Consider the following 25,084-nt stretch of genomic DNA (forward strand, 5'->3'; position numbering starts at 1 on the left):
GAAATAAGCTACAAAAGGACGGAAATCTGGGCCAAGTTAAGGTGAGGGAACTATATTTAACGCCACAGTACGAGTATATTTGACACTATCCCTTTTCTAACGCGGGGTAACTTTTCTGTCGTCAAAAGTAACAGTTTGTAGTGGGTGTTGTGTGGTGTCAGGAAGCGTGGGCATACAGAGAGACGGAAAGATTGACATGATAGTTAGGCAGAGAGGCAGATAATTAGGCAGGCAGGTAGATCCATAGCAAGGTAGGCAGATGAGACAGGTAAATATTTTGACAACGTTGACAGGCAGAGAGGCAGACTGGCAGACAACGCAGATAGCTAGGCAGATAAACGGGCAGACAGGTACACGCTGACACCAGTAGACATATAGGTAAGCAGGTAGATAATTAGCCCGGCAGATAGGTAGGCATTTAAACACGGTAGATAATTAAACACGTAGGCAGGTAGTTGGGTAAAGCAGGTAGGTAGGTAGACGAATGAGACACGCAGGTAAATAGACAGACAGACAGACAGATTAATATACAAGTAAGACAGGCAGACAGACGCGTGGATGGACAGGTGGACAAGTAGGCACGAAAATAGGTAGGGTAGTAGGTAGCAAGACACGTAGGTAGGAATCTGTTTTTCCACTGACTGGGTCTCTCTTGGTAGTCCTGCAAGGTGTGTGTGTGTGTGTGTGTGTGTGTGTGTGTGTGTGTGTGTGTGTGTGTGTGTGTGTGTGTGTGTGTGTGTGTGTGTGTGTGTGTGCGCCTCGGGGTGAGTAACTATTTTTGTACCCTCCTCTGCAGCACCAACCACCTCCTGCGTACATATGGTCAAGGTCTCAGTCTGTCTATTTACTGTTAGCGGCTGGCTGCGGAGTCCACCCAGATCCAAACCTCCTCTGATATCCTTGAATTTCTCCGTAGGAAGGACTCTTACTTGACCCTGGAGAGGCGCCGGTTACCACAAAGATGCACCAGATCCTACATGGTGTATTTACCGACTGTAACTGCAGAACGACGCCACAGAAGCAGTGCCTTACCATTTTCGTTGGGTATGACTACAGACAGCCCGGGGAAAGAACAGCACTAATAATAATAATAATAATAATAATAATAATAATAATAAAGTACAAAGTAAAAAGAAAAAACTGTAAGTAGCTCAGACTGTCTACGGTTAAAAGGTAAAGTTGTTTGCGTCTAATGTTGTTGATTCTGATTGTACTTGACAGCTTATCGTTTTCTGTTTGTATCCTTTGTCTGCAGCCTCACGGACCATCAGTTTACGGTCAGGGTATCACTCTGTTTACAGTTAGATATTCAAGTTGTTTGCGGTTAATGTAGTTGCAAACTTTACACTATAACTTCATGCAGGTTTTTTCCGTATGGGGTTATTAATTTTTAGATGCGGAAGCTCCTATAGGAATGGCCCTGTCCCTCTGCCTCTCGCTAATGATTTCCGGATGAGGTACTTTACTTTCGTGTACTTCAGCGAGGCCATATCACACCGTACCACACACCACACCACACAAACTCACCCTCCCCCGCCACACCACACATCACACCACTCCATCCGCTCACTCCACACCACACAGTTACTCTACCACACCACACCACATCACATCATACACCGTAACACACAACACAAAATCACCCTCCCACACCACATCACCCTATCACACCAAACAGCACAAAATCACCCTGCCACGCCACACCATACTACCCTTCCACAACACACCACAGTACCCTTGCACACCACACCACACAGAATCACCCTCAACACCACACATCATGGATATTAACCGGAGAGCCCTGATGTTCCCGCATCTAGTACTATTGAATTTGCATTTCTTGTCTGCAGCATCAATAATTTCTTGCTTACGGTTAGAGATTCAAGTTATGGCTTTGTTTACAGTTTGTGGTGTTAAATCATCATCCTCTCTCTCTCTCTCTCTCGTTATGTTTTTTTTTAACAGTTCGGGTCCTTACGTCATCCTAAACCACTTTTTTTCCTCACTACCTGTCCCCTCTTGTGTGTGTGTGTGTGTGTGTGTGTGTGTGTGTGTGTGTGTGTGTACCGATACCGGGTTCTGTCTGGCTCCTCATCCCTTTATTTACACTTAATAAAACTGAAGTCACATAAAAGATAATTAGGGAGTCATGTGAGCTTTTAAATTATATCTGTTAATGACGCTACTACGTGTTTATTCACCAACCCCTTCAATCCAACGACTTAGGCTTCATTTTATTTTGGATTCGCGTCGCTTTTGGAGACTTCGAACTGGAGAGGTTAAAGTCTTCAACTTCCTCTCCACAACAAAAGATCTCCCCAGAGGCAGAAATAAAATCGTGGAGGCAGAAAAAATAAATCAATAAAGGACGTCATGGCACTGAAGGGGTTAACGTGAGGCGATTTTGCTCATGAGAGAGAGAGAGAGAGAGAGAGAGAGAGAGAGAGAGAGAGAGAGAGAAAGCAGAGAGCAAAACCTATAAACGTAATTCATTCACACTGCCTACTTTTAATTATTTATTTTCTGCATTACATCTCCAATTCCTTTTTCATGTTGTTTATATCTCCCTAATAATGACGTGGTTTGCATCAACAACCTACCACATGATAATGAGGCGTAATATGCGCTATAGAAGAGGTGTTACGCACAAGCCAGTTAAAATGCGCGGGACCAGACGATTTTGCTCAGCCGAGATCAGTTTAATGTCGACGTGGTTTGCATCGGCAACCAACCATATGATCCTGAGGTGTATTATGCTGAATAAATCACAAAAGAAGAGGTGTTACGAAATTTACAAGCCACTCTAGAATTTGCGGGACCAGGCGACTTTGCTCAGCCTAAAGGATTCCTAGCAGGGATGGCGCCACGGATGCGATGTAAACAGCACGCCGTCACGTGATCCCAAGGCCGCGCGGAGTCTGATGCCCTTCATTCCACACCGGGGCAGCGCAGGAAAGCTAGGAAGGCGGCAATTTATACACAAAACAATATTATAACGCTCCTCTTCTGCCCTGCTGGGTGATTTCTCGTGTGTTGTGGGGACGGCTGTGTTGGTGCTTACCCTGCATCACATTCACTTCCCATTCCCACTGCCATAACCACGCCCCCACTACCCGACCGAGCCGTTCTCTCCACAACACGTAAGATACCGCCACGCGTTTCTGGTGCACCGCTAATTACAGGCCATCCCAGTATATATCTGGCTACTAAAATGTTATGTAAAACGGTAGATGTTCTATAAATAACAATGTACTGTCGTGTATGTAACGTTTATATTAGAACGCTGTGTTGTGACCAATGTTTTGGTGTACTTAATGATTTGTGAGTGGGTTAGCTGCTGTAGCCCATTATTATTATTATTATTATTAATTATTATTACATAATGCAGAAGTGTTAATGTGTAATGAAAATGTAAATCGTGTATATTTTCAGATTTGCTTTCTTCATTCTGCATTACGAATAATTTTGAGCATTTTTTTTTTTCTTGTAATCGAGTAGTATGGAGAGGTCGGATTTTTTTTTTTTTTTTTTTTTTGAAGAGACTTATCCATGTAAAAACGTACATATCTGATAAACAGGTTACCACTGCAGTGTATTTATTCTGTGTGCCTTAAGAATGGAACCTTAGGAGCAAGAGAGTTTTGCGTACTTAATGAAAGGATTAAAGTTTTACAGAACACACACACACACACACACACACACACACACACACACACACACACACACATCTATCTATCTATATCTATCTATCTATCTGTCTATATACCGGTAATGCATGTACCTTAATATCGATTGACAGCCTTGATCTGACTTGCTTTAAGTCTATGGATAATGCTGTGATGTAGCACATGAAAGATAAAAAAAAAGTATTGCAGCAAAGATGATGAGTAAATTACAAGAAGGTAGACGAAAAATATGCAGACATCAGAGTAATGCTTATAGCAGACGATGGCTATGGCACGGAAGGAAAATTCCAATGAAAATATCAAGCGGCTTCCCACTCATAACCCTTTGTAATTTCAATGGATACAGGAGTGATTCGGTGAAAGCTTTGACACAAAATTTAGATGCTGTATGACACCAGCCATATGTTTTCTACTTTCCATGACATTTCCTGTGATGACTAATAATCCAAATCATAACGTTGTTTGTTTGGCATTAGTGACGTGTAAGTCCCGTAAATCATCAGCAAGATCCATATACCGTTTGAAATATCCATGTTCCATTAATACACCTTTTGACTTCAACTTGGACCAAAAAGTGTCATCTTTCCATCTTGAACACAGAGTTGTAACACAGAATATGATGGTAGTCATGAAGAAGAGCTATGGAAAGGACGGAGAGCCGTAGTATAGTCTTTTTCTGCCACTGATATAAACTTTAAAAGAACGAAAATCTATGCCAAGTTAAGGTGAAAGAACTTCAGTGACTTGTGCAAAGTTGGTGTATCTTTATAACTGTCTCTGTGTAACATATATAACTTACTAAATTTGAGGGTAATATGCCCCTCCTAATAGCCTTATATTTTGTAAACACAGCACAAAAACACAATCTTGATATTATTTGGCATATTCCATCACTCTGGTGTGCAACTGAGGCAACCAAATACTGATATAGCACTAGAGGGCAGTACTGCGGCTAATGACGTCAAATTCTGTAAACACAGCAAATATTAACCAAACTCTTCATATGGTGATCTGGGGGTGTTACTTAACCAGCCGCTCGTTACGTAAGGGAGGGAAGTATCCTCCTGCCTACCGCCCTCTTCCCACTGACCCCTGGAACACCGCAGAATTAAAGTACAATTTGTCGTTGATTTCAGTGTTTCAGATGGTTTCAGTATTATCTCTGTTACTGTAAATACCAATAATACGCTACTCTTCCCACCACACACTCCCTGCCCTTCTCAGTGATCCTTGGAACATCACTGAAACAAAGTTATGATCTATCTAGCAATCTGATTCAGCCTTTGTATATCTCAGCCTCTATCTTAACCTCTCTATCTCAGCCTCTTTATCTATCGCAACCTCTCTATTTAGCTAAGCCTTTGTTTGTCTATTTGTCTGTCATTCTATCTACCTGTGTGATTGTCTGCCTGTCTCTCTCCCTGTGTGTGTGTGTGTGTGTGTGTGTGTGTGTGTGTGAAGCTTTCCACCGAATTCCTCTCAAGTTAAAAAATTCTCTAACCTAATCAACGAACTATTTATATTATTTACTTCGCCCACTGTAAGTACGAAGTTTGTCACTATAAAATGGCGTTACCTTTCTTCCAACAACAACACTCGTTCTGCATTATCAGGTGCCCATAGAATACCGTTGAAATACATGAGCTTGTCCTACTCTTTTCAAACTCTTTACATATCACCTTTGGCTCTACAAATGGCGCTAATATTTTTCCAACCACACTCTTCCTGCTCTTCCAACTGTTGTAATTTTGCAGAGACAAAGGCCGGTGATCTTGTCAGTTAAGGAAGCTCCCTAACGCCTTCTCCCAAGCGATTCAGTTTGCTTCTTACATCTTACTGTCCTCCTCTGTGTTACATAAATCCATCTAATATCACCACGCTCCGCAAACATAACGTACAAAAGGATTATTAAGTGGCCATACCCAAAAATATGTTTAGCCTACTTTGTTGCTGAAAATGACACTAAAATATGGATTGTTTACATTTTACTAAGCTCCGTAACCCCTTTCATTTCAGTCGCTGGTCGTGTGCTGTAGTCATATTAATTTGACTAATAACCAAATACTCATTTCTACCCCGGCTAAAGCCCGTCGAATCCCATGCAACCATGACAATATTTGTGTTAGTGACCTCGTTCCATCAGATGAAAACGGACTATGGTACTCTTCCAACTACAAGCTTCATGGGTTGTCTTGGATTTCACTGTTCTGGAATGATATTTGCCATCATACTCTTCCAACCACACGCTTCCTGCTGTTCCTTTTGACACTTGGTCATAGTAAAAATAAATTACGATTCCTGCTCTTGGATTTCACTGTTTACACTTTGCATTTGAGCCTTTTTTTTTTTTTTTCTTCTTCTTCACACTGATTGTCACGCGTTCGTTCTCGGATCCTTCACAGATATCAGATTTGCCGAAACTTTTGTTTTTATTTCACTGCCTTTGACTGTGAAACTTTAATTTTCCTTTTTCACAACAATTGGTGCTTTGATGAGTAAGGTCTCTTCCTTGTTATCAATTTCTCGTACCACCTTTTCAGCTATAAGAATTTTTCGTAGTCCAGTATTGGACCCCTCGGCTATAATGTGTGTCTGGAGATGGGTTTTTGTTTGTCGGCTTTCAGGTTATGATAAGTCTAGTTAGCGGGTAACATCTTGGTAGTAGTAGTAGTAGTAGTACCCTCAGGTTCATCTGTAACGTGAACACCATGGACTACAGGTTGAAGTTGCACTTCGCCAGTCCACCATCCTTCTCTAGCGGAATGAGGAAGATAAGGAGGTTTATATAACTGGACACTAGATACGCTCAGTTATATCACTGCCACCACGGGAAGGTGTCCCCCAGCCTCCAGCACCAACTGAACTTGAGCGAAGGGATGATAAATCTAATGGTTACTGTTAATTGCCTGGCAGCCACGCCTGAAGTGAGTGACGATGAGATTGAAAATTGTTACTAGTGTGGGTAAGTTAGAATGTTATTAGCTGAGGGCGCTACTGGGGCTGCTGTTGACTGTGAATGGAAAAGTACTAGATGAGGGAGCTTCGGGGCCCATCGGTTAATGTTCTTGTGTATGTGGTGTGGTGTGGTGTGGTGTGAGTGCTTTTGTGTGGTGCGGTGTGAGATAATTATTTTGTGTGACGTGGTGTGGTGTGGGAGAGTGATTTTGTGTAGTGTGGTGCGGTGTGGTGAGGTATGATAGTGGTTCTGTGTTGTGTGGTGTGGTTTGGGAGAGTGCTTTTGTGTTGTGTGGTTGGTGTGGTGTGGTGCGAGAGTGCATTTGTGTGGTGTGAGAAAGTGCTTTTGTGTGATGTGGTGTGGGGTGTCTACGCCAAAGCCTATAAGAATAAGGCACCTCATTAAAAAATCATTAGTGAGAGACAGGCGGGCACATCCCCTTTCAGAGATGCACAGTAATGAAGTAACGGCGGAACGTGATTATGTAAGCAGAAGGTACTCTAACCAGACAATAATTTCACAGGGCATATATTTCAGGCGTATAAAGAAGAAAGAATGACGGAAGCTTAGATGTAAACAGGGCAGACTTCAGACCACAGCTTCAGACCCACTAACACTGCCTGAGGATAAGACAAAATTCCTGTGCTGGCAACAGGTTTTAAAAAGGCGGTTACACAGATCCAGCCGTATAATCGCGTTCCTAAAAAGACACCGATGATGCGGGAAGATTAAATAATGATTCGAAGCCAGATTTCAGACCAAACGATATTGCCTGAGGATGATATCTTTAAACCGATGACGTTTCTTGAGTTTTAAATACAGGATGGTCGATATACAACCCTTCCACACTGTCCTGGGCGACTTCTCATTTCTAGCGGAGACGGCTTAGCGTTATCATTGTCTATCCTGTATCATCTATTAATTTCCCACTCCCACTACCACACACGCCCACACCAGCATACAGGGCCGTCCCAGCAACACATAATATCAGGTGAGGTTCTAGTGCAGAGCAATTTACGGACCACCCTGTATGATTAGCCATATAATCCCACTTTTACGGGACTGAATACACACGCAGCGACAAAACGAATTCCAAACGATGACGGTTAGATCAGATGACACGACTGGGAGAAATTTCAAAGTTGGCAACAGGCTTTTTCGGTTTTGCACATATCTAACCACGTAATCACACTTTCCAAGGGTTAAAGATGCAGTATGATCTTAAACGAAGCTTAGATGGGACGTCGGATCCAAGCTAACGCCATTTTCTTCCGATTTACGAAATATTTACCCATATGGTTTCAATTTTACGAAGTTGAAAGTGTAGTTAAATTTAAGGATGGCCCTAAGTCAACGGTGCACACATAAGACCAAAGGCTGTGTGTGTGTGTGTGTGTGTGTGTGTGTGTGTAAGGGGGACCAGACACACCTCACCCCGCCACCCGTCGACAAGGAACTGAAGGACGTTTTGAGACTTGAGAGACTGGGAGATTCCTACGACCCCCCCCCTCTCTCTCTCTCTCTCTCTCTCTTCCTCCTTCTCCTCCCCCTCCTCCACAATACCTCCTCCTCCCCTCCTCCACGATGCCTCCTCCTCCCCTCCTCCGCAATATCTCCTCCTCCACAATACCTCCGCCTCCACAATACCTCCTCCTCCTCTCCTCCACAATACCTCCTCCTCTCCCTCCTCCACAATACCTCTTCCTCCTCCACAATACCTTCTCCTCCTCTTCTATAATACCTCCTCCTCCTTCTCCTCTTCTTCTTCATTCTCCTCCTCCTCTTCCTTTTCTTCCTCCTCCTCCTCCTGCATAATATCTCCCCTCCCTCTCTTTCAGTTCTCCTTTCCCTTTTTCCTACCACCTTACCTCCTCTTCTTCCTCCCTCCCTCCTCCTCCTCCTTCCTCTCTTCCTCCTCCTACAATCTTCCCTCCTCCTCTCCTTTCCTTCCTCCTCCTCCTCCTCCCTACCAACCTTTCTAAGCCATCCCTAATCTTTCTCTTACAATGCTTCTCTCTCTCTCTCTCTCTCTCTCTCTGATACGTAACCCAATCATGAGTTCGTTTGCACCACGACAATCTCTCTCTCTCTCTCTCTCTCTCTCTCTCACACACACACACACACACACACACACACACACACACACACACACACACACACACACACACACACACACACACACACACACACCGCTCGCTGGTGCAGTGGTAACGTTCTCGCTTGCCATCTGGCAGACGGGAGTTCGCGCCTCGCTCAGGTTGCGAAAAGTTTCACTGACGAAGTGGGTGGTTACTGTCCCCCTTGAGCAAGGGGACGGGTGTGTGCGTGTGTGAAGGTCACAGCCTTGCCCTTAGATCGGACTATATGAGCTCTCAGCTCCCTTCCGGGAGGGTAAAAGCTGACGATCACGACCATCAAGTGATCCTGACCGACCCGGTGAAGTACACACACACACGCAACAATTAAGGACGTTGTGTCTAGCCTAACCTGTCTGTTTCGTTTAGTAACCCCGCCTCCTTCCCTGTCTATCTATTTATCTATCTGTCCTCGTCTATCCATCTATCTAGTTACTTAGTTATCGTATCTATCTATTTACCCAACTGTCTAACCACCTGTCTATCTACTTAGTTATATCTATCTATCTATCCACCTGTCTACTTAGTTATAATGTCCATCTATCTATCTACCTATTTAGCTAGTTATCTATCTATCTATCTATTTGTCTGCCTATCTGTCTGTTTATCTATATCTATCTATGTTATCTATCTGTTTATCTATCTATCTATCCCTCGAGCAACAGAAAAACAAAAATGTCAACAGTTAATAATAATACTTTTAACCCATTTAATCCGAGGGGGAGGCAGCCACCATCCACTCACTTGATGTAGTATTACCTTCAGCTGACTCGACACAGAATGACGAGCCAAGTATTTTAATGCAGCCCATTTACAAGGTTGGGTAGTAACCATAGCACCAAATGGACGCCTGGTGAAATTCAATGAGCCTTTTGGAATGAGTCTCCTTGGTTATTAGTCAAATCAATGCTGCACTCCAATACCAGGTTGTGGTTACATGAAAATAAATGGAACAGGAATGAATCTCCTTGGTTGTTAGTCGGAATTAACGTGTCAGTTCAATACTAAGTTGTTGTGTGAAAATCAGTGAGCCTAAATTACTAGTATGAATTAGTATCCTTGGTTACTAGTCAAATCAACGCTCCAAAATTACTAAACTTGGCCAACATTGACTGAGCTGAAACGGGTTAATGAATTTTGGCAGATTAAAAATTTGTACTTTCATCATCACCATCATCAGTTTTAACAATTCTCCTCCTCCTCCTCATCATCATCATCAGACTCAACCAACCTCATCGTCAGTATTAACCATCATCATCATTATCATTATCATCATTACTATTAGCCACCACCACCACCACAACTATTATTACCATCATCATTATTAGCCACCACCATCACAATCCTCCTCCTCCTCCTCCTCCTCCTCATCATCATCATCATCATCATCATCCACTCCTGTCTTGCATCATCATGTGTGTAGGGGTCTGGGGCTGAGATAATTATTCAGTGCCAACATTTAAAACAAAATACCATTGGGGTTTTTCAGAGCGCAGTGTTATCCTCAACTCGGTCCTACATCAGTTTTGTGCTGATTGCCATGCTTGTAATAGTCTTGGATTACTTGTACTCTCATGCTGAACTGTAAGATATAGTAATGGCATGCAACAATGAAATTATTAAAATATTACTAGAAAAACCATAACCAATAGGAATTATCTTCTTGTATAATTTTATCATTTACAATCTTGGACTAGCTATTCAAACGTCAACCCTTCACAACTTCACTTTACATAAATTCTGTCTGGTTTATTGTACTCTGTAGTCAGTCTCATATACTCGTGTATAAGGCCAGCTTATTTTTCGTTATTAACATCAATCTTTGTACTGACAGTCCTTGTACTATCTGAAATTTAGTATTTTGTAAATGTATGCACTTAACCATCCACATCGAAAAATAAACCATTAAGGAAGAGGTGCCGTTGTGGTAAAGACTACATATTATATAGATAGATAGATAAATAGATAGATAGAGAGACAGATAGAAGCAGGGAGTCAGATGATTGAGAAGGTGTTGTGTCTGCGAGAATCGAGCAGTGCTAAACATGCTTACACATTCTTAACACTGAGGAAAGCTGACGACAGCGGCCAGTAAGGAGATGATGCAGTTAGCTGTCAGCAGTCCTCTCGTGAACAAAGATCCACGAGGAACACACGTGACACACCCCTGCTACACCAGATTTTAGGAAAGAGAGAGGTAGAAGGAGACAAGCGACCCTAGAGAGAGGTCGAGACGGAGATTAGCCTTAGAACAGAAAGAGAGAGAGATAGCGAGACAGGGAGGTAGCTACCCGGGACTTATACTCTTCCCATAGAGAGACCTGTTTAATATTTCCAAGACAAATAAAAATAGTCCCATACTATTCTTTACCTCTCCCGTCACTACATGACATCTGGTGGGGAAACTACTACAAGATATAAAAGCCGCTCGACCACAAGTCTAAAATATACTTCTCTACAAGTAACTACAAAGTCGCTGCTTTATGATACAAAGTCTTTATGACACCGTTATAGGGAGCCTCCTTACCCGACGAGAATATGTGTTCTGGTCACACTTGCCTTATGCATCTCACTGAGTAGTCTGTCCCCAGGCCTCTGCTGCTCCAGGTAACAAAGGCTTGGATGATGATGAGTTGGACAGCCAAGACAAGAAAGGAATAACCAAGCCAGATTCCTCTATAGTGTACTTATTCCCATCTGACAAAAGATCCCAAACCTCGTTCCAGCTCTAGTTGATGGCCGTGTAATCAGACTATAGGATAAATATGACAACTTGACTAGTGACCAAGAAGACTCATTCTTACCTCATAACTAAGGCACATAGAATTCCATGCAACCATGACATCAGAATTTAATTGTGGGAGTGACCTACTTTCGTCAAGTGAAAACAAACAATAGCCACATCATTAACAAGGGAACCATCAGGGACAAGATGGTCTACAAGATGCAAAACGGCATTCTGAAAATAATGTAGATTTTTATTTTTCGCACTTACTCTAGTATATGTGAACACAGAAATAACACAAATACAGTACCTTCAAAAATTATGATGCAATATATCACTGCAACATCTAGCTTACCGGGTATGTAATACAGTACAGCCTGTGCAGTACTGTCTTATATATATATATATATATATATATATATATATATATATATATATATATATATATATATATATATATATATATATATCGTGATCATCTCATCCCTGTTTCCCACCTAAAGATGAGATGAGGTAGGGTCAAGAAATAAGAAATGAGAATTTACAAAGGTGAGACTTTTTTTTTTTTTTTTTTTTAATGTGTTCGACTCTGGGCATAGGCTTCACAACCCGCTCTCAAGGCCCAGTAGTCCTCCTACATTCCATACACCTCGACATGTCACCGCTTCGGCGCTAACACCCACCGTCCATATTGAATACATGCTAGGGCTGTCTCATACAGGACTGGTGTACTGGTATTAGCGGGGGTATTTTTAAGACATGTCAGCGAGCCTTCTGGCAGATCAGTAAAGTTTTGACATTTGAATCCTTAAACTGTTCAATGACCCAGCCGGGATTCGAACCTGGGTCCATTAGGACTGCAGGACACCTCTCTACCAACTCAGCCACATTTCTCCTTAACAATAAATATGTAAATAAAATAAAATGAAAATAAATCTTCACTCATACACACAGTACATGAACTAAATAACACTAGGATAACTCAAATAAGCTACATATACAACAACTGCCATTTTACACTTTACAACTTACAATATCACACTGTCCAGCATTATTCTGCAGAGAAAATGCATCTTAACCCCTTCAATCCAGTGACATCCTTGTTTTCTTATCATCGCCAGACATTTTTATTAAGCTTAGTGTATACAGTACATTTTGAGCTTAAGGGTTAGATGTAATTATCCTCCGAGTTACACAGCTTATGAGTTAGCCCACGGTTCAGCTTGAGCCGCCCATTTCTTAAGATCCTTGTATGGCCAAACAGACACGTGACATTAACATCAGAAAAGGCATAAAACAACAAACTATGGCACCAGAAAGTCATACCCTACTATTCAACGGTAAAACAAATAAGACATTAACATTGGAAAAGGCATAAACCAACAAGCTACCGTATGGCACTCACCTTCACAGATAAAGCTGGCTGACTTTGTGCTGAGTAGGGGGATCCAAGGCTGAGGAACTGGGTCTGGGGCTGGTCTCCAATTCCTCTGCACCTCTACTAAGCAATGCAGGTGGCTTGAAACCCCTCAAACCCATTGCCATGCTGCAAGGGCCATGTACTGTAATAGATCATGTCACTACCTGAGCACCGATAACCATCATTCATACTGACTACCATATTCTACAGCTGTTCAGTTAATCTATCTATCTATAGCCCGACGCCCTAATCCCACAAGGAGTGGCCGCAGACAAAACGCCTCCAAGTCGCTCTGTCACCCACCATTTGACTACCCTCCCCCCAACTCACTCTCCCCTCCCTCATATGCCTCTCAACTCCATCCCTCCACCTCATCCTCGGTCTAACCCTCCCTCTCCCTCCTTCCACCTCACCTACATACACCCTCTTAGTCAGTCTTTCATTCTCCATTCTCTCCACATGTCCAAACCACCTCAGTGCATTTCTCCTAATCTTCTCAACCACATCCATATCCACCCCACAATGCTCAGTTAAGGACTGGCATAATGGTATCAGTGGGGGGGGGGGAGAGGGATGTTTATGACAAACCGGTGGTCTTGTGCCAACAAAGTGAAGTCTGTTTTAACATACTGTACATCCAATAATCAGACTGTTCTGCCCCAGCCTGGGAGTGAACTGGCATCCCTTCGGACTTCATTAACCACTCAGTCGCCAACTTCCCTCCATTTCAAATATCTCCCCGAAACTGAATGAAAAAAGAATCGTACTGAAAGGGTAAGGAAAGTGCCCGAATAACAGAAGTAGTACTTGTAACCACAGGCTCATCTCAATGTGAACTTGGTGGACTGCAGACCAAAGCTGCCTTCTTTTGCAGTCCACCATCCTCCTTTTAGGGGATAGGAAGGGTAATAGAGAATGGTTGTATGACTGGGCAGTGGAGCTGTTCATACCTAGTACCATCATATGAAAGCAACCCTCTCCAGCAACAGTACCTAAGTAAATAATTTCATATAGTTTATAAAGGCTCCAACATGCTTGTATTTGTTGTCCTCGGTCACCTACTGGCAGCCCTCCACGCTGCTTGGTCTCTGGCAGCCTCCCTATTCAGTACCTTATCCCTGAGATCACATTCTATACCCTCGTCCTAGATCTTTCTGTGGTCTGACCCTTGCAACCCTAACCTCAGGTTCACACCTTTCACCGTCTACGCTCAGTTGTCATCTTCTATTTTCTCAATATGCCCAAACTCATTCTGCCCCTCCTTGTCTCAACATAAATACATTCAGGTCCCATCCTTCTGCTTAACCCCACAGGCCTCTCATTTAAGGATGCACTACACATCCATCTAATTATCATTTTCTGTATGTTTGAGCTTATGAATATCATCTTCCTTTACTGCTTAGGGCTCACAATCAACATTACACTCCTAACACATGCTGCAAAGATGGATCGCTTAGCATGGAGGGAGAGCTCTCGCAATGTCAGGAGTGGCAACAGCCCCACCTCCAGTACATAACATGTCCCCAAAATAACAAAACTCCTCCACACACTCAAGAATCTCACCAGCAAGATCAGTCCTTTTACGCCTCTCAATCTCTGTATGTTCTCCCCGACGCACTGCATATACAAAATCAGCACTATTTCGCAGACTACTTCTAATACCACTACATCTCTCATGCACCCATTTTACACAAGCACTGCACATGATGGAGTTACTTCCCACACCCTTGCGCCAACTGCTCATGGCCACACTCCTGCATTGACAGTACTGCCACCAGCCCTAGACATCGTAGGTTTTGTCTGATCCCCATTTACCCTCAAACGCTTGTACCTCATTACATCTCTCAACTTCCTAAATCTTTCCTCCATCTCTCATTCTCTGCAGTCAACACCAAGTAATCGGCATACAACATCTCCCATGGGAGTCCAATTCTGAAGTCACTTGACAGAGCTTCAGTCACTATAATAAACAACAAGGGACTCAAGACCGGCCCCTGATGCAACCAGCGTTTAGGGAAAACTCATCACTCAGACCTCTGTTCACTCTCGTCTGGGTGCAAACACCCTTGTACAGTGCCACAACTATTCTAACCAGCCACTCCCTGATCCCAAGCTTTCTCATTGCCCACTTCACCTCCTTCCAAGGAACTATGTCAGAGGCTTTCTCCAAATCAACAAAAACAAAGTACAGCTCCCTCTTCTTTCTTATGTATTTTTGTTGAAGCTCTCGGACAATACATATCACACATAATGAAACTTTTAGCACTTCTTTTATCAAATACTTCAGCCTAGGACCATATACGAGAACATACATACATACCTATATCAAAATGACTCCATATTTCCTCTTGGGGAATCTCATTACTAGGGTTGGCCATCGTAAAGCTGATGTTTCGATGGACTGGAAGTGAGAAAAACAACTATTTACTTCCCAATAGTTTGTTTGATGCCGCTGGGGGAAAAAATTGCAACGTGTGTTTAAGATCTCTAAGAATGTGGGAGTCTCAGCTTGGACTTTCATTCTATGTACAGTCACTCGGAAGATCATCGAGTGACCATTAATGGCCGAATGTTTCCTGCGTAAGAGTGATGTGTGGCTAATTAATAAGCTTGCAGCCACATTTCACTCACAGTAGTACAGTATTTACCACAGATTAACTAATCAGCACCATGCTCAATGAAATGCACCACACATTTAAACCTACCTCTCAGGCTAACCTTTTCACACACATATGTACAGTACTTCATAATTCCTATCAGACTAAAAAAAAAAAAAAAAAAAAAAAAAGTATGTTGATACCCACATCACTCACCAGATTCTCAAATTTTATTTTCAGTATATATATATATATATATATATATATATATATATATATATATATATATATATATATATATAGAGAGAGAGAGAGAGAGAGAGAGAGAGAGAGAGAGAGAGAGAGAGAGGCACGCCAAAGTGGACCTGGGAGGTCATAGGGTGTGACCTCTCAAGGATAAGGGACTGAATATGGAGACTGCCAGATAATGAGCAGTGTCAAGAGCGGTCATTAGGTGGCCAAGGTTGACACATGCATGCATGTTGGAGCCTTTATAAAGAAAGCGGAACAAAAGCAAAACCTTGCACACAGAAATGGACTCCCGTGGGAGATGTATGCTGATGATCATGATTTACGTTGATTGCAGGGAATGAAAGGAAGGAGGCGCAAAGATTTAGGAAGTGGAGAGATGGTATGGGGCACAAGAGCTTAAGAGTAAATGCAGATAAAACAAAAGTTATGGTATCTAGGGCTGGTGGCGGGTACTGTTAAAGAAGAGGGTGAGTGGCCACGTGCGCTTTGCCACAAGGGCGTGGGAAGAAATTCCATCTTGTGCAGTGTCTGTGAAAGGTGGGTGCATAAGAGATGTAGTGGTATTAGAGGTAGACTGCGAGTTAATGCTGATTTCATGTGTGCAGTGTTTCGGGGAGAGCAGGTGGGGATTGTCAGGAGTGAAAGGACTGGTGAGTCTCTTGAGTGTGTGGAAGTGTTCTGTTACTTGGGAGACATGTTATGTGCTGGGGGTCAGTCTGGAGCTAGCTCTGGCTAGAGTGAGGAGTGGTTGGAAGAAGTTCAGGGAGCTGCTGCCTCTCTTAACACTGTGAGGGCTCTCCTTCCGTGCTAAGGGATCTTTGTATGCAGCATGTGTTAGGAATGTAATGCAATATGGTAGTGGACTTGGGCAGTAAAGGAAGAGGATATTCGCAGGATCAAACATACAGAAATGACAATGATTAGGTGGATGTGCAGCGCATCCCTTAACGTGATGCCTGGGGGGGCTAGGTTTGCGATGGAAGAGTTGAGGGGTAGGATGAGACTAGAGTTTATTGGTGTTGTGATAAGAAGAGGTAGATTGAAATGATTTGGACATGTGAAGAGGATGAGGGATGATAATTAGGTGTAGAAAGTGAGAAGTGTTGCGAGAGGTAGACTGAAAGAAACCTGGGACGAGGTAACTGAGTGTGACCTCAGAGATAAGGGACTGCATAGGGAAGCTGTCAGAGATCGAGCAGCATGGAGAGGCACCATTAGGTGACCAAGGCCGACACATGCAAGCATGTTGGAGCCTTCAAAAATGAATGAACAAATGAACAGTATTCTGCAGACTTATTCCACGTTAACATTCATTCATCATCCAATCCTACATTGCCCCATGAGGAGTGTAGGAGCCCGGGGCTAGGCAAGTTGGTCCTGACATTTAAGATGAGAGTGACCAGCCTCACTCATCCCTGAGTGGCATTGTGAGAGCAATAATCCCCAACCACCCCTTGGATATAAACCTTCACCGGTTCAATCCAATTGGAGCGTTGTAATTACTCACTAAACCACTGCGCGCCAATATTTGGATATATGGTTACCACCCAGCATAGTAATTGGTTTCCTGGTGTACAGAAAACCATTTGGCTTGTTACTCAGTGTAGTCACCCACAGGCAGAAGGAAGAGGAAAGAATGAAGGAAAGAAAGATGGATGAGGGAGTGTAAAGTCACCCCTAGGCAGAAGGGCGAGGAAAGAATGCAGGAAAGAAAGACAGAAGAGGATGGAAGGAAAGAAGGATGGAGGAGAGGAAAGGGCAAACACGCGAGAGCAGTACTGGAGTGAGTGGATGGTGAGTGCCCCCACCTACCAATCACTTTAAATACAGTACTGTACCTTCTACTTTGTATAATGGCATAATCACAGCCATCTTCCACTTATCTGGTACAACTTCCTTCAGCCAGACTTTCTGGCACATTTCCAACATATATCTGTACACATACCCCATCAACAAATGCTGTCTTCCCACTCTTCAACCGCATCACCATATTCTTCATATATTCCACTGTCAAGGTGTATATTTATTCCAACAGAGTGGCTATGTTGGTCTTGTTGAAATCTGAAAACACATTAACGACTAATACCAGCATACTGAAATCAAGGTGAAATGAAAAAAAAAACAGAAATAAAAAAAGAGGTTTAATTCATTACAAGAACAGCATTCAATGAAGACACCAAGGAACTATTTTACATATTTACAAATGCTGTCATGTTAAGGTGCTCCAGACAAAGGATGGTGACAAGTACAAAATTCTTTCGCATGTACAGTAACTCATACAAATATGGAAGAACTGCTATAAAAAAGGTGTTGCTGTTGGCGTAGTCCCAAGTTCATCTGGACATGAACCCAGTGAACTGCAGGCTGGCTGCCTTTTTCCCACAGTGCACCACCCTCCAATGGATGGAATGGAGGGAACTGAGGGATGTCTGGATAATCTCATGGTGAATTTGTCCAGTTATACTGGTGCCACCATGTGGAGCTATTCCTCACCAGCACCTATAAAAAGGCTATCACCATTAACCACGGAAAATGATGATACCCTGGGCCGACATCAATGTTAAAACGTAGCATAAAGTTTTGCTACACAGCAAACCTATACTCCAAGATATGTGCCAAGGAAAATAGGCATACTTAGAAGTATGCAAACTCTTACTTTGGGCTGTATTCTAAGTGTTACACTGATGGAGACTTTTTAGCACATCTTCCTTAGCAGTCTATTGTGCACATTACACCCAATCATTCTCTTGCATGTACAGTATTTATTTAAATTGTCCTAATATCAACATAATTTGCATCAATAACATACAGGATATCGAAGTGTAATGTACATAATATACTGCCAGGAATCTCCAAAGCCACTTAGACCATGGGCCTTTGGTTGAGAACAGTGTGTCAGCTCTGTATACCATCATTTGTAACATGTACACACCTGAGACCATCTACAAACTCAGACTGTACATTCAAAAAATATTCAGTATACCTCAATACTTTCTGGGCAGAATCAGAATAAATTCTGTTACAGTTTTAATCCCCTCCCATTCTGCCCATTTTGAAGATCCCTCTAGAAAATGACATCATGTTACTTGTATGTTCACCTATGGTACATTTAAAGGATAACTGCAAGATGAATGAACATGGCAGAGGAATGCACTGAACAGAGTGATGATGCTGAACAATTAAGATAATAATATCCAATCCATTTAATTAAAAAAAAATAAATAAATGAATGAAAGACCTGGGCTCCTTAATTTTCTCAGCCATTATAACCAAACTGATATACAGTTCATGTATAGAGCTATGCACTCAAAATACATCTCATGTAAGTCTTTAAATCATATCAGCTTTTCCCACTGATCACTTCTGTTTTGTACTCAGTGATCCAGTTACAGATTACTACTCAGTGTACTTCCCTTGGCATCTTCTCAAGGTGAGATACCCAGCCCCTTCTCTGCTGAACTTCTACTGCAACTTGACTAGGCCTTGAAAAAAAATTTGAAGAAATTCTAGAGTTTAAAAAAGGATTTGAAATCATGCCTGCACCATCTGAGGTAGTTAGTGGTGACTCTTCCAATGTGACAAGCCAACATTTACAAAAATAATGCACATAATGTGTAATCTAGGAAAAGAGGTACATTACTGTAGACAGATGAAGACAGTACTGTAGGTCTGTAGAGAGAGTTCTGCAATTACTGGATATTTCCATCATCAACCAACAGGTGCTGAAGAGGGATGCCGTCCTGTGGTAGTGCCGATTCACCTGGATGAGTGGACTTGCCCAGGTGAGGAACATCCCTCAACTCCTCCTCACCTCCCAGAAGGATGATGATGACTAGTGTTGGCTTCCTGTCCAGATGAGCCTGGGGTTGCAGTGACTACTCCAGCCTTTGTCATGAAGTTACCATATTATTTCTGTCTTCACAAACTGTAGCCCATTTATTTAGCTTTACATGACAACATCTGGTATGTCTGAGCATGAATTCATACTGTAACTGGACACCTGAGTATCTTCACCATTCTTCAGTATCTGCTTTGCAAATGGTTGTGAGGCATGAGTGATTCTGTATGCATCTGAATGCATACTAGCAGTCTTTGGTTACCGTAATCTCACAACAACAGTGCAATCAACTAATATTCATTATGATATCCAGCCAAGTTCATATAATTTTTAATGACAAACCTCCTTATGAGGAATTCTCGGAAACAGAAGGATCACCATCTTGGAAAAATTTCAACTGGGGAGCAAGATTTTAATATGAGCCAATGGACCAATGTCAAGTTGGCTTCTGAGATTTTGCAATGCCTCTTCCTCAATAATTTATTTTACACATTAAATCTTACTGACGCAAAGTTTGTTGTTATCTTGCAGATATCTATCTATACCACAAGAGAAGGTAAGGTTAAAGATAGAATATGAATCATTAAGGGAGGGGCACTATGAGGTTTCCTGTGCCAATCACAATACAATCATAGGGATGAAGTTGTACAGAGCATTATACACCTACATAATACTCCTAATCCCTCCACACTGAGGATATCTTTTTGCAGTTAAATCTCATTACCTATAGATGTTTTTTATTCACCTTAGGAACGGCCTCTCATATGGAAGGGAGTAATGAAGTCTACATCCAGCTCCTTCAGTTGGAAAAGCCTCTCATAAGCTGAATAGGACTGTCTATAAGTATCAAGAAAAAAACTGAAAAGTACATCATTGGACTGAAGTGGTTAATCATGGTTAGTCAAAATTTCTATCACAGGCAGTACTCTCAGGACCATCCTCCTAAAGAGAGGGGTACATGCATCTGTGGGTGATTAAAGACCAGTGTGCGTGGCCTGGGGTTGTCCTCACGGTGGTGGCTGTGGAGAAGCTTGAATACGCCTGTGCCAATGTTCATAGGCTTGCCCATGATGATGCAGTCACTGACACCCTTGATGGGGTTGCTCTGCCCATGGTATGCCGCGTCAAAGAGATGGTCCGCAGTCTTCTCAAACTGGAGGCAAGATAGGTTGCTTTGTTGGGATAGTCAATTAAACTAAGTCCTTGTTATATGGAGCCTTTTAAACTCCGCCAATAATGTTGGAGGAGGTTATGTATTCACCCTTGTTTGTCTGATTGTTTGTGTGTTTGCATACAAGATATCTCAAAAACCTATAGATGGATTTCAATGAAATTTTATGGATATATGGGTCATGGGCCAAGAAAGCACTGATTAAATGTTGGTGGTGATCTGAGTTTGAATCCTGGTTCAGGACTGTAGTAGCAGTAGTAGTAGTTGTTCCCTAGGCAGTCTGGCCAAACAGCTCCGGGTCCCTAAGCAAGACCACTGCTGAGACCGGGCTTTCCCACAGAGCTCTCAAGGAGTGTATGTTGTGTTGCTGAAGTAGGTGACTGTTTGCAATGCAGTCTTCCATAATGTTCTTAATAGTATGGTGTACTGTGTTGCATCCAGGACAGGCATCAGCAACGGAGTTATCCAGCCTCTTATTTTAACTCAAGAGGGGTTGAGGACTGTTTTTTTTTTTGTTCACAAGATTATTAAAAAAAAAAGTATTAATGGATTTCACTTAAATTTTGTCAATCTGTGAGTCATGGACCAAGGAAGAGTTCATTAAATTTTGGTGGTGATCTGAGTTGTCTGGTATAATTGCCAAAGGTATGAGCTAAGTGCTGTCAAGTTAGACTTGTTCTTTGGTTTTTAAGTCCACAGTATGTTATAGCACAATACTGTACAGAAAAAATGCCATATAAAGTTCCATTGTTGTCTATTAAGCTGATCTGCCAGTTCCTCTAGTTTACTGCATCAATTGTACGGATAAAGTTGTGATATTTTGTAACACATCACGTACAATGGGGAAAATGTCATAAAAAAATACAAAGAGAAATACTTTGATCGCTGGAAAATGATAGTACTGTAAGGACAATATTAAATACTATTACTGAATTCTTCATATAGGCAACAAAATGCCTGTACTTTTAATTCATTCTCCTGCTAGCACCCAGTCAAAGAATTAATGAGCCATTTACATCCAAGGTAAAGGTTTAACATAAGAAAAACAACCACAGTTTGTTTTTCTTATGTTAAACCCACTTTCTCTTGTGTACATACGTGCATGAAAACACTCACAAGCAATCACTCTCACATATACAGTACACATCCACTCATCCATCACCCAATCCTATATTGCCCCATGAGGAGCGTAGGAGCCCGGACCTAGGCAACTTGGTCCTGATATTTAAGATGAGAGTGACCAGCCTCACTCATCTCCGAGTGGTCTTACGTGAGCAATAAACCCCAACCAACCCTTAGATATAAACCTTCACTTGCTCAATCCAATTGGAGCACTGCAATTACCCACTAAACCACCAGTCACCAAAATTTGGTTATATGGTTACCACACAGTGTAGTAAATGGTTTCCTGGTGTACAGGAAACTTGTGCACATATATGTAACAAATGCTTTCACATAAAAAGTATGACCACACCCACCGAGGCCAGCATCAGCACAGACTCCTTCATCTTGGATAGGCCGTGTCGAGTGATGCCCAGCACCTGACCCCTGCAGGTCATGAGGTCTGCCAGCAGCATCACATGTCGCCGGTCAACGCTCAGCCCGTGGTTCTCCATGGTAACGGTAATCTCACGAATGATAGTCGCTCTGGGGGAACACCAGGATAGAAAATCAGTGCAAACTTGACCCCTTCACTCTGATTACCTATTTTCCATTACAATAAACATACAATACTTAACTTCTTCATTTCCATTAAAGGAGACTCATTATAAGCAGCCTTTTTGATACCCTGTTTTTCTATTAAATCCTAAGAACAATAAAGAATAATTGCCTATTAAAGATCCATTGCTACCTAAGATGATATACCAGATTCCTCCAGTTTAAAGTACTATCTATTTTTATATGTGTTGTGATATTTTGTGACATTCGTGATACTGTATTTGGAACGAGGAATGCCTGTATAAGGATCTATCAACATTTACTATTATTATTCTAACCCTCTTTCCTTGCTAAAGTTGGGGAGAGATAGTACCTAGACACAAGGACACAGAGTAAAAAGGGGGAGAACTATCAACAGCATGTAACTAATATAAATATTACTACACACCTGTATGAACTATTAAAAACCAATACACAATATCAGTAAGACATCAGGATAAGAATGATGCACCAGAGACATCACAACTGGAAGAAAATACAAAACAAAGGGGTTTACTCACATCATCATCATCATCAGCAGCAGCAGCAGCCTAACCCTAATTCTCACCTATGCACTGGGGTGAGGTGGGATCCAGAAACAAAGATAATGACAAAATAACATTAAGATATCAAATGTCATACCCAGGCAAACTGACTACTGCCTGCAAGACATCCACAATAAACCTTTAGTCTACAAACAGCATATTTTTACTGGAATGCTGCTCTTCATATCATTGTGAATATTACTTATCTAGTGTACATTGTACAACCTGAGTTGCATTAAACCCTTAAGTACATATGATGTACATTCATCCTCAGTTCTTCACAGTTTTCAGGGAAGATACATCTGTGATTAGCAAAAATGAACCCATTGACATGAGTCCCCACAGCCATAATTTGCCTATGATTGACTAAAAACCCTTTGTAGTGCCCCTACACAACCACACTTTAAGATCTACTTGTTAAAGGTGCATTTTCAAATGATTTGACAACAAATTTTGTTCAATAATCCCAAAATACACCTAAAACCAGTGCATACTGTGAGTTTACTCATCCATGACTAACCAAAACTTGGAATATCAAAACCTCAAAAACCAAAGGATGAGTACTGTACTTTTTATTTCATTCTTGCTACCTCCTGATAATTTTCCAAAATTGAGGAAAGATCCTTCACAACACAAGAGCAAAAGGAAGTTGTATCTGACCTCCTTCACTATTAAATGTCTTTTTAAAGGTGAATAAAATTATTTGATGGTAACAAGAATATAATGAACAGTTGAGGAGGTTATATTAGTAGAAGTGTGGTAACCCCAAGCTCATTTGAATGTCAACCTGGTGGACTGAAGGCCCAAGCTGCCCTTCTTCTCAGTCCATCATTCTTTTTGGAGGACAGGGAGAAGACAGCAGAATGTCTGTATAACTGGGCAGCTCCACCACTTGTTATAATGGTGCCATCACATGAAGGTGCCCATCTCCAGCAACAAAAGAATAAGGAACAAATGGTAGTGGTAACAGCAAGTCCCATATTCACTGTAACAACTGATGCTGGAAAGGGATATCTTCACATGGTGGCACCATTTTAAATGGGCAGACAAATGTTCTTCTATGCCCCGCTTATCCCTTGAAAGAAGCATGGTGGACTGGAGTAGAAGGAAAACTATCTGCAATCCACTAGGTTCATGTCTAGATGAGCCACGGGACACAACAAGTGTAACAATATACAGTATACAGCCACAAGCAAAAGTCTGTCAACACTTGCCAGCTGTGGCAATAGAAGGGTTACAGTAAGTACTTTTTATGTGATGGGAACATGAGGCACACAACAAAGGAGTGAGAATGAAGGATATACTCTGTCATTTGGGGAGGAAAGAGAAATACTGAAGGCAGAACACAATGCTGACAGTTGACTGTTGGTGAACTTTCACTCACATCTGTACAATGTAAACAAATCCCTATAATGCTCTCAGACCTTGCAGCCTCAATGCCCAAACATGTGAAGACTTCATATGTGTTGTTAGAGGTGCAGCGTGTGCCATCAACGCCGTATGTGGCGATCACTTCCCGCAGATTGTCACCCTCCACCAGAAGCTCATATGATGGCTTGCCACCTGGACCACCATCATTCTGAGGGCAGTGAGGGAAAAGTGTAATTGCTGCACAGTGCATTTATTTTCACCTGACAGGTCTATAACTCTCTTTGTGGTTTAATAGGGAGTGCGGTAGCTCGGTGGTAGGGTGTTGGGCTCGTAATCGTGAGGTTGCGAGTTTGTGCCCCGCCCAGTGGCTGCTGTGCTGGGAGGGGTAGCACTCTCCTGTAACCCTAGTAGGGCTATATGATCTGATGAGGTCTAGCTCAGGGATTAATCCCTTTTTTAGGTTTAATTGATGGCCAAGTGTAGTTAGGTTGGAGGGACTATTAAACACGGAAAGTCATTTCCATTTCATATCTACGGCTAACAAAATTTCATGCAACTAAAATTTAGTACTTAAGTTGTGGGAGTTGCCCAGTTCTGTCAGATGACAACAAACCAACAATAATACTCATGCAATCTTGATTCATTATTAAATCCTTTACACTGATGATGCATTTTTCATGTATTTCCTGC

At 42.0% G+C, this 25,084-nt stretch overlaps 1 protein-coding gene across 1 annotated transcript in view; it reads right to left on the reverse strand.

The window, feature by feature from the left end:
• Nucleotides 1-20,412: 20,412 nt before the first annotated feature.
• The window catches only part of Polr3A (RNA polymerase III subunit A), a 50,223-nt gene continuing 45,551 nt past the window's right edge, over nucleotides 20,413-25,084 (reverse strand). The window contains exons 19-21 of the mRNA XM_080272926.1: nucleotides 24,448-24,602; nucleotides 22,259-22,427; nucleotides 20,413-20,762 (exon numbers count right to left, since the gene is read on the reverse strand). Of these exons, the coding sequence (XP_080129052.1) occupies nucleotides 20,538-20,762; nucleotides 22,259-22,427; nucleotides 24,448-24,602 (549 nt within the window). The 3' untranslated portion in view covers nucleotides 20,413-20,537. The remainder of the gene's footprint in view (nucleotides 20,763-22,258; nucleotides 22,428-24,447; nucleotides 24,603-25,084) is intronic.

This window comes from Coenobita brevimanus, chromosome 52 (assembly GCF_032717465.1).
Source record: "Coenobita brevimanus isolate Jiangsu-jjx chromosome 52, ASM3271746v2, whole genome shotgun sequence".
Taxonomy (NCBI): domain Eukaryota; kingdom Metazoa; phylum Arthropoda; class Malacostraca; order Decapoda; family Coenobitidae; genus Coenobita; species Coenobita brevimanus.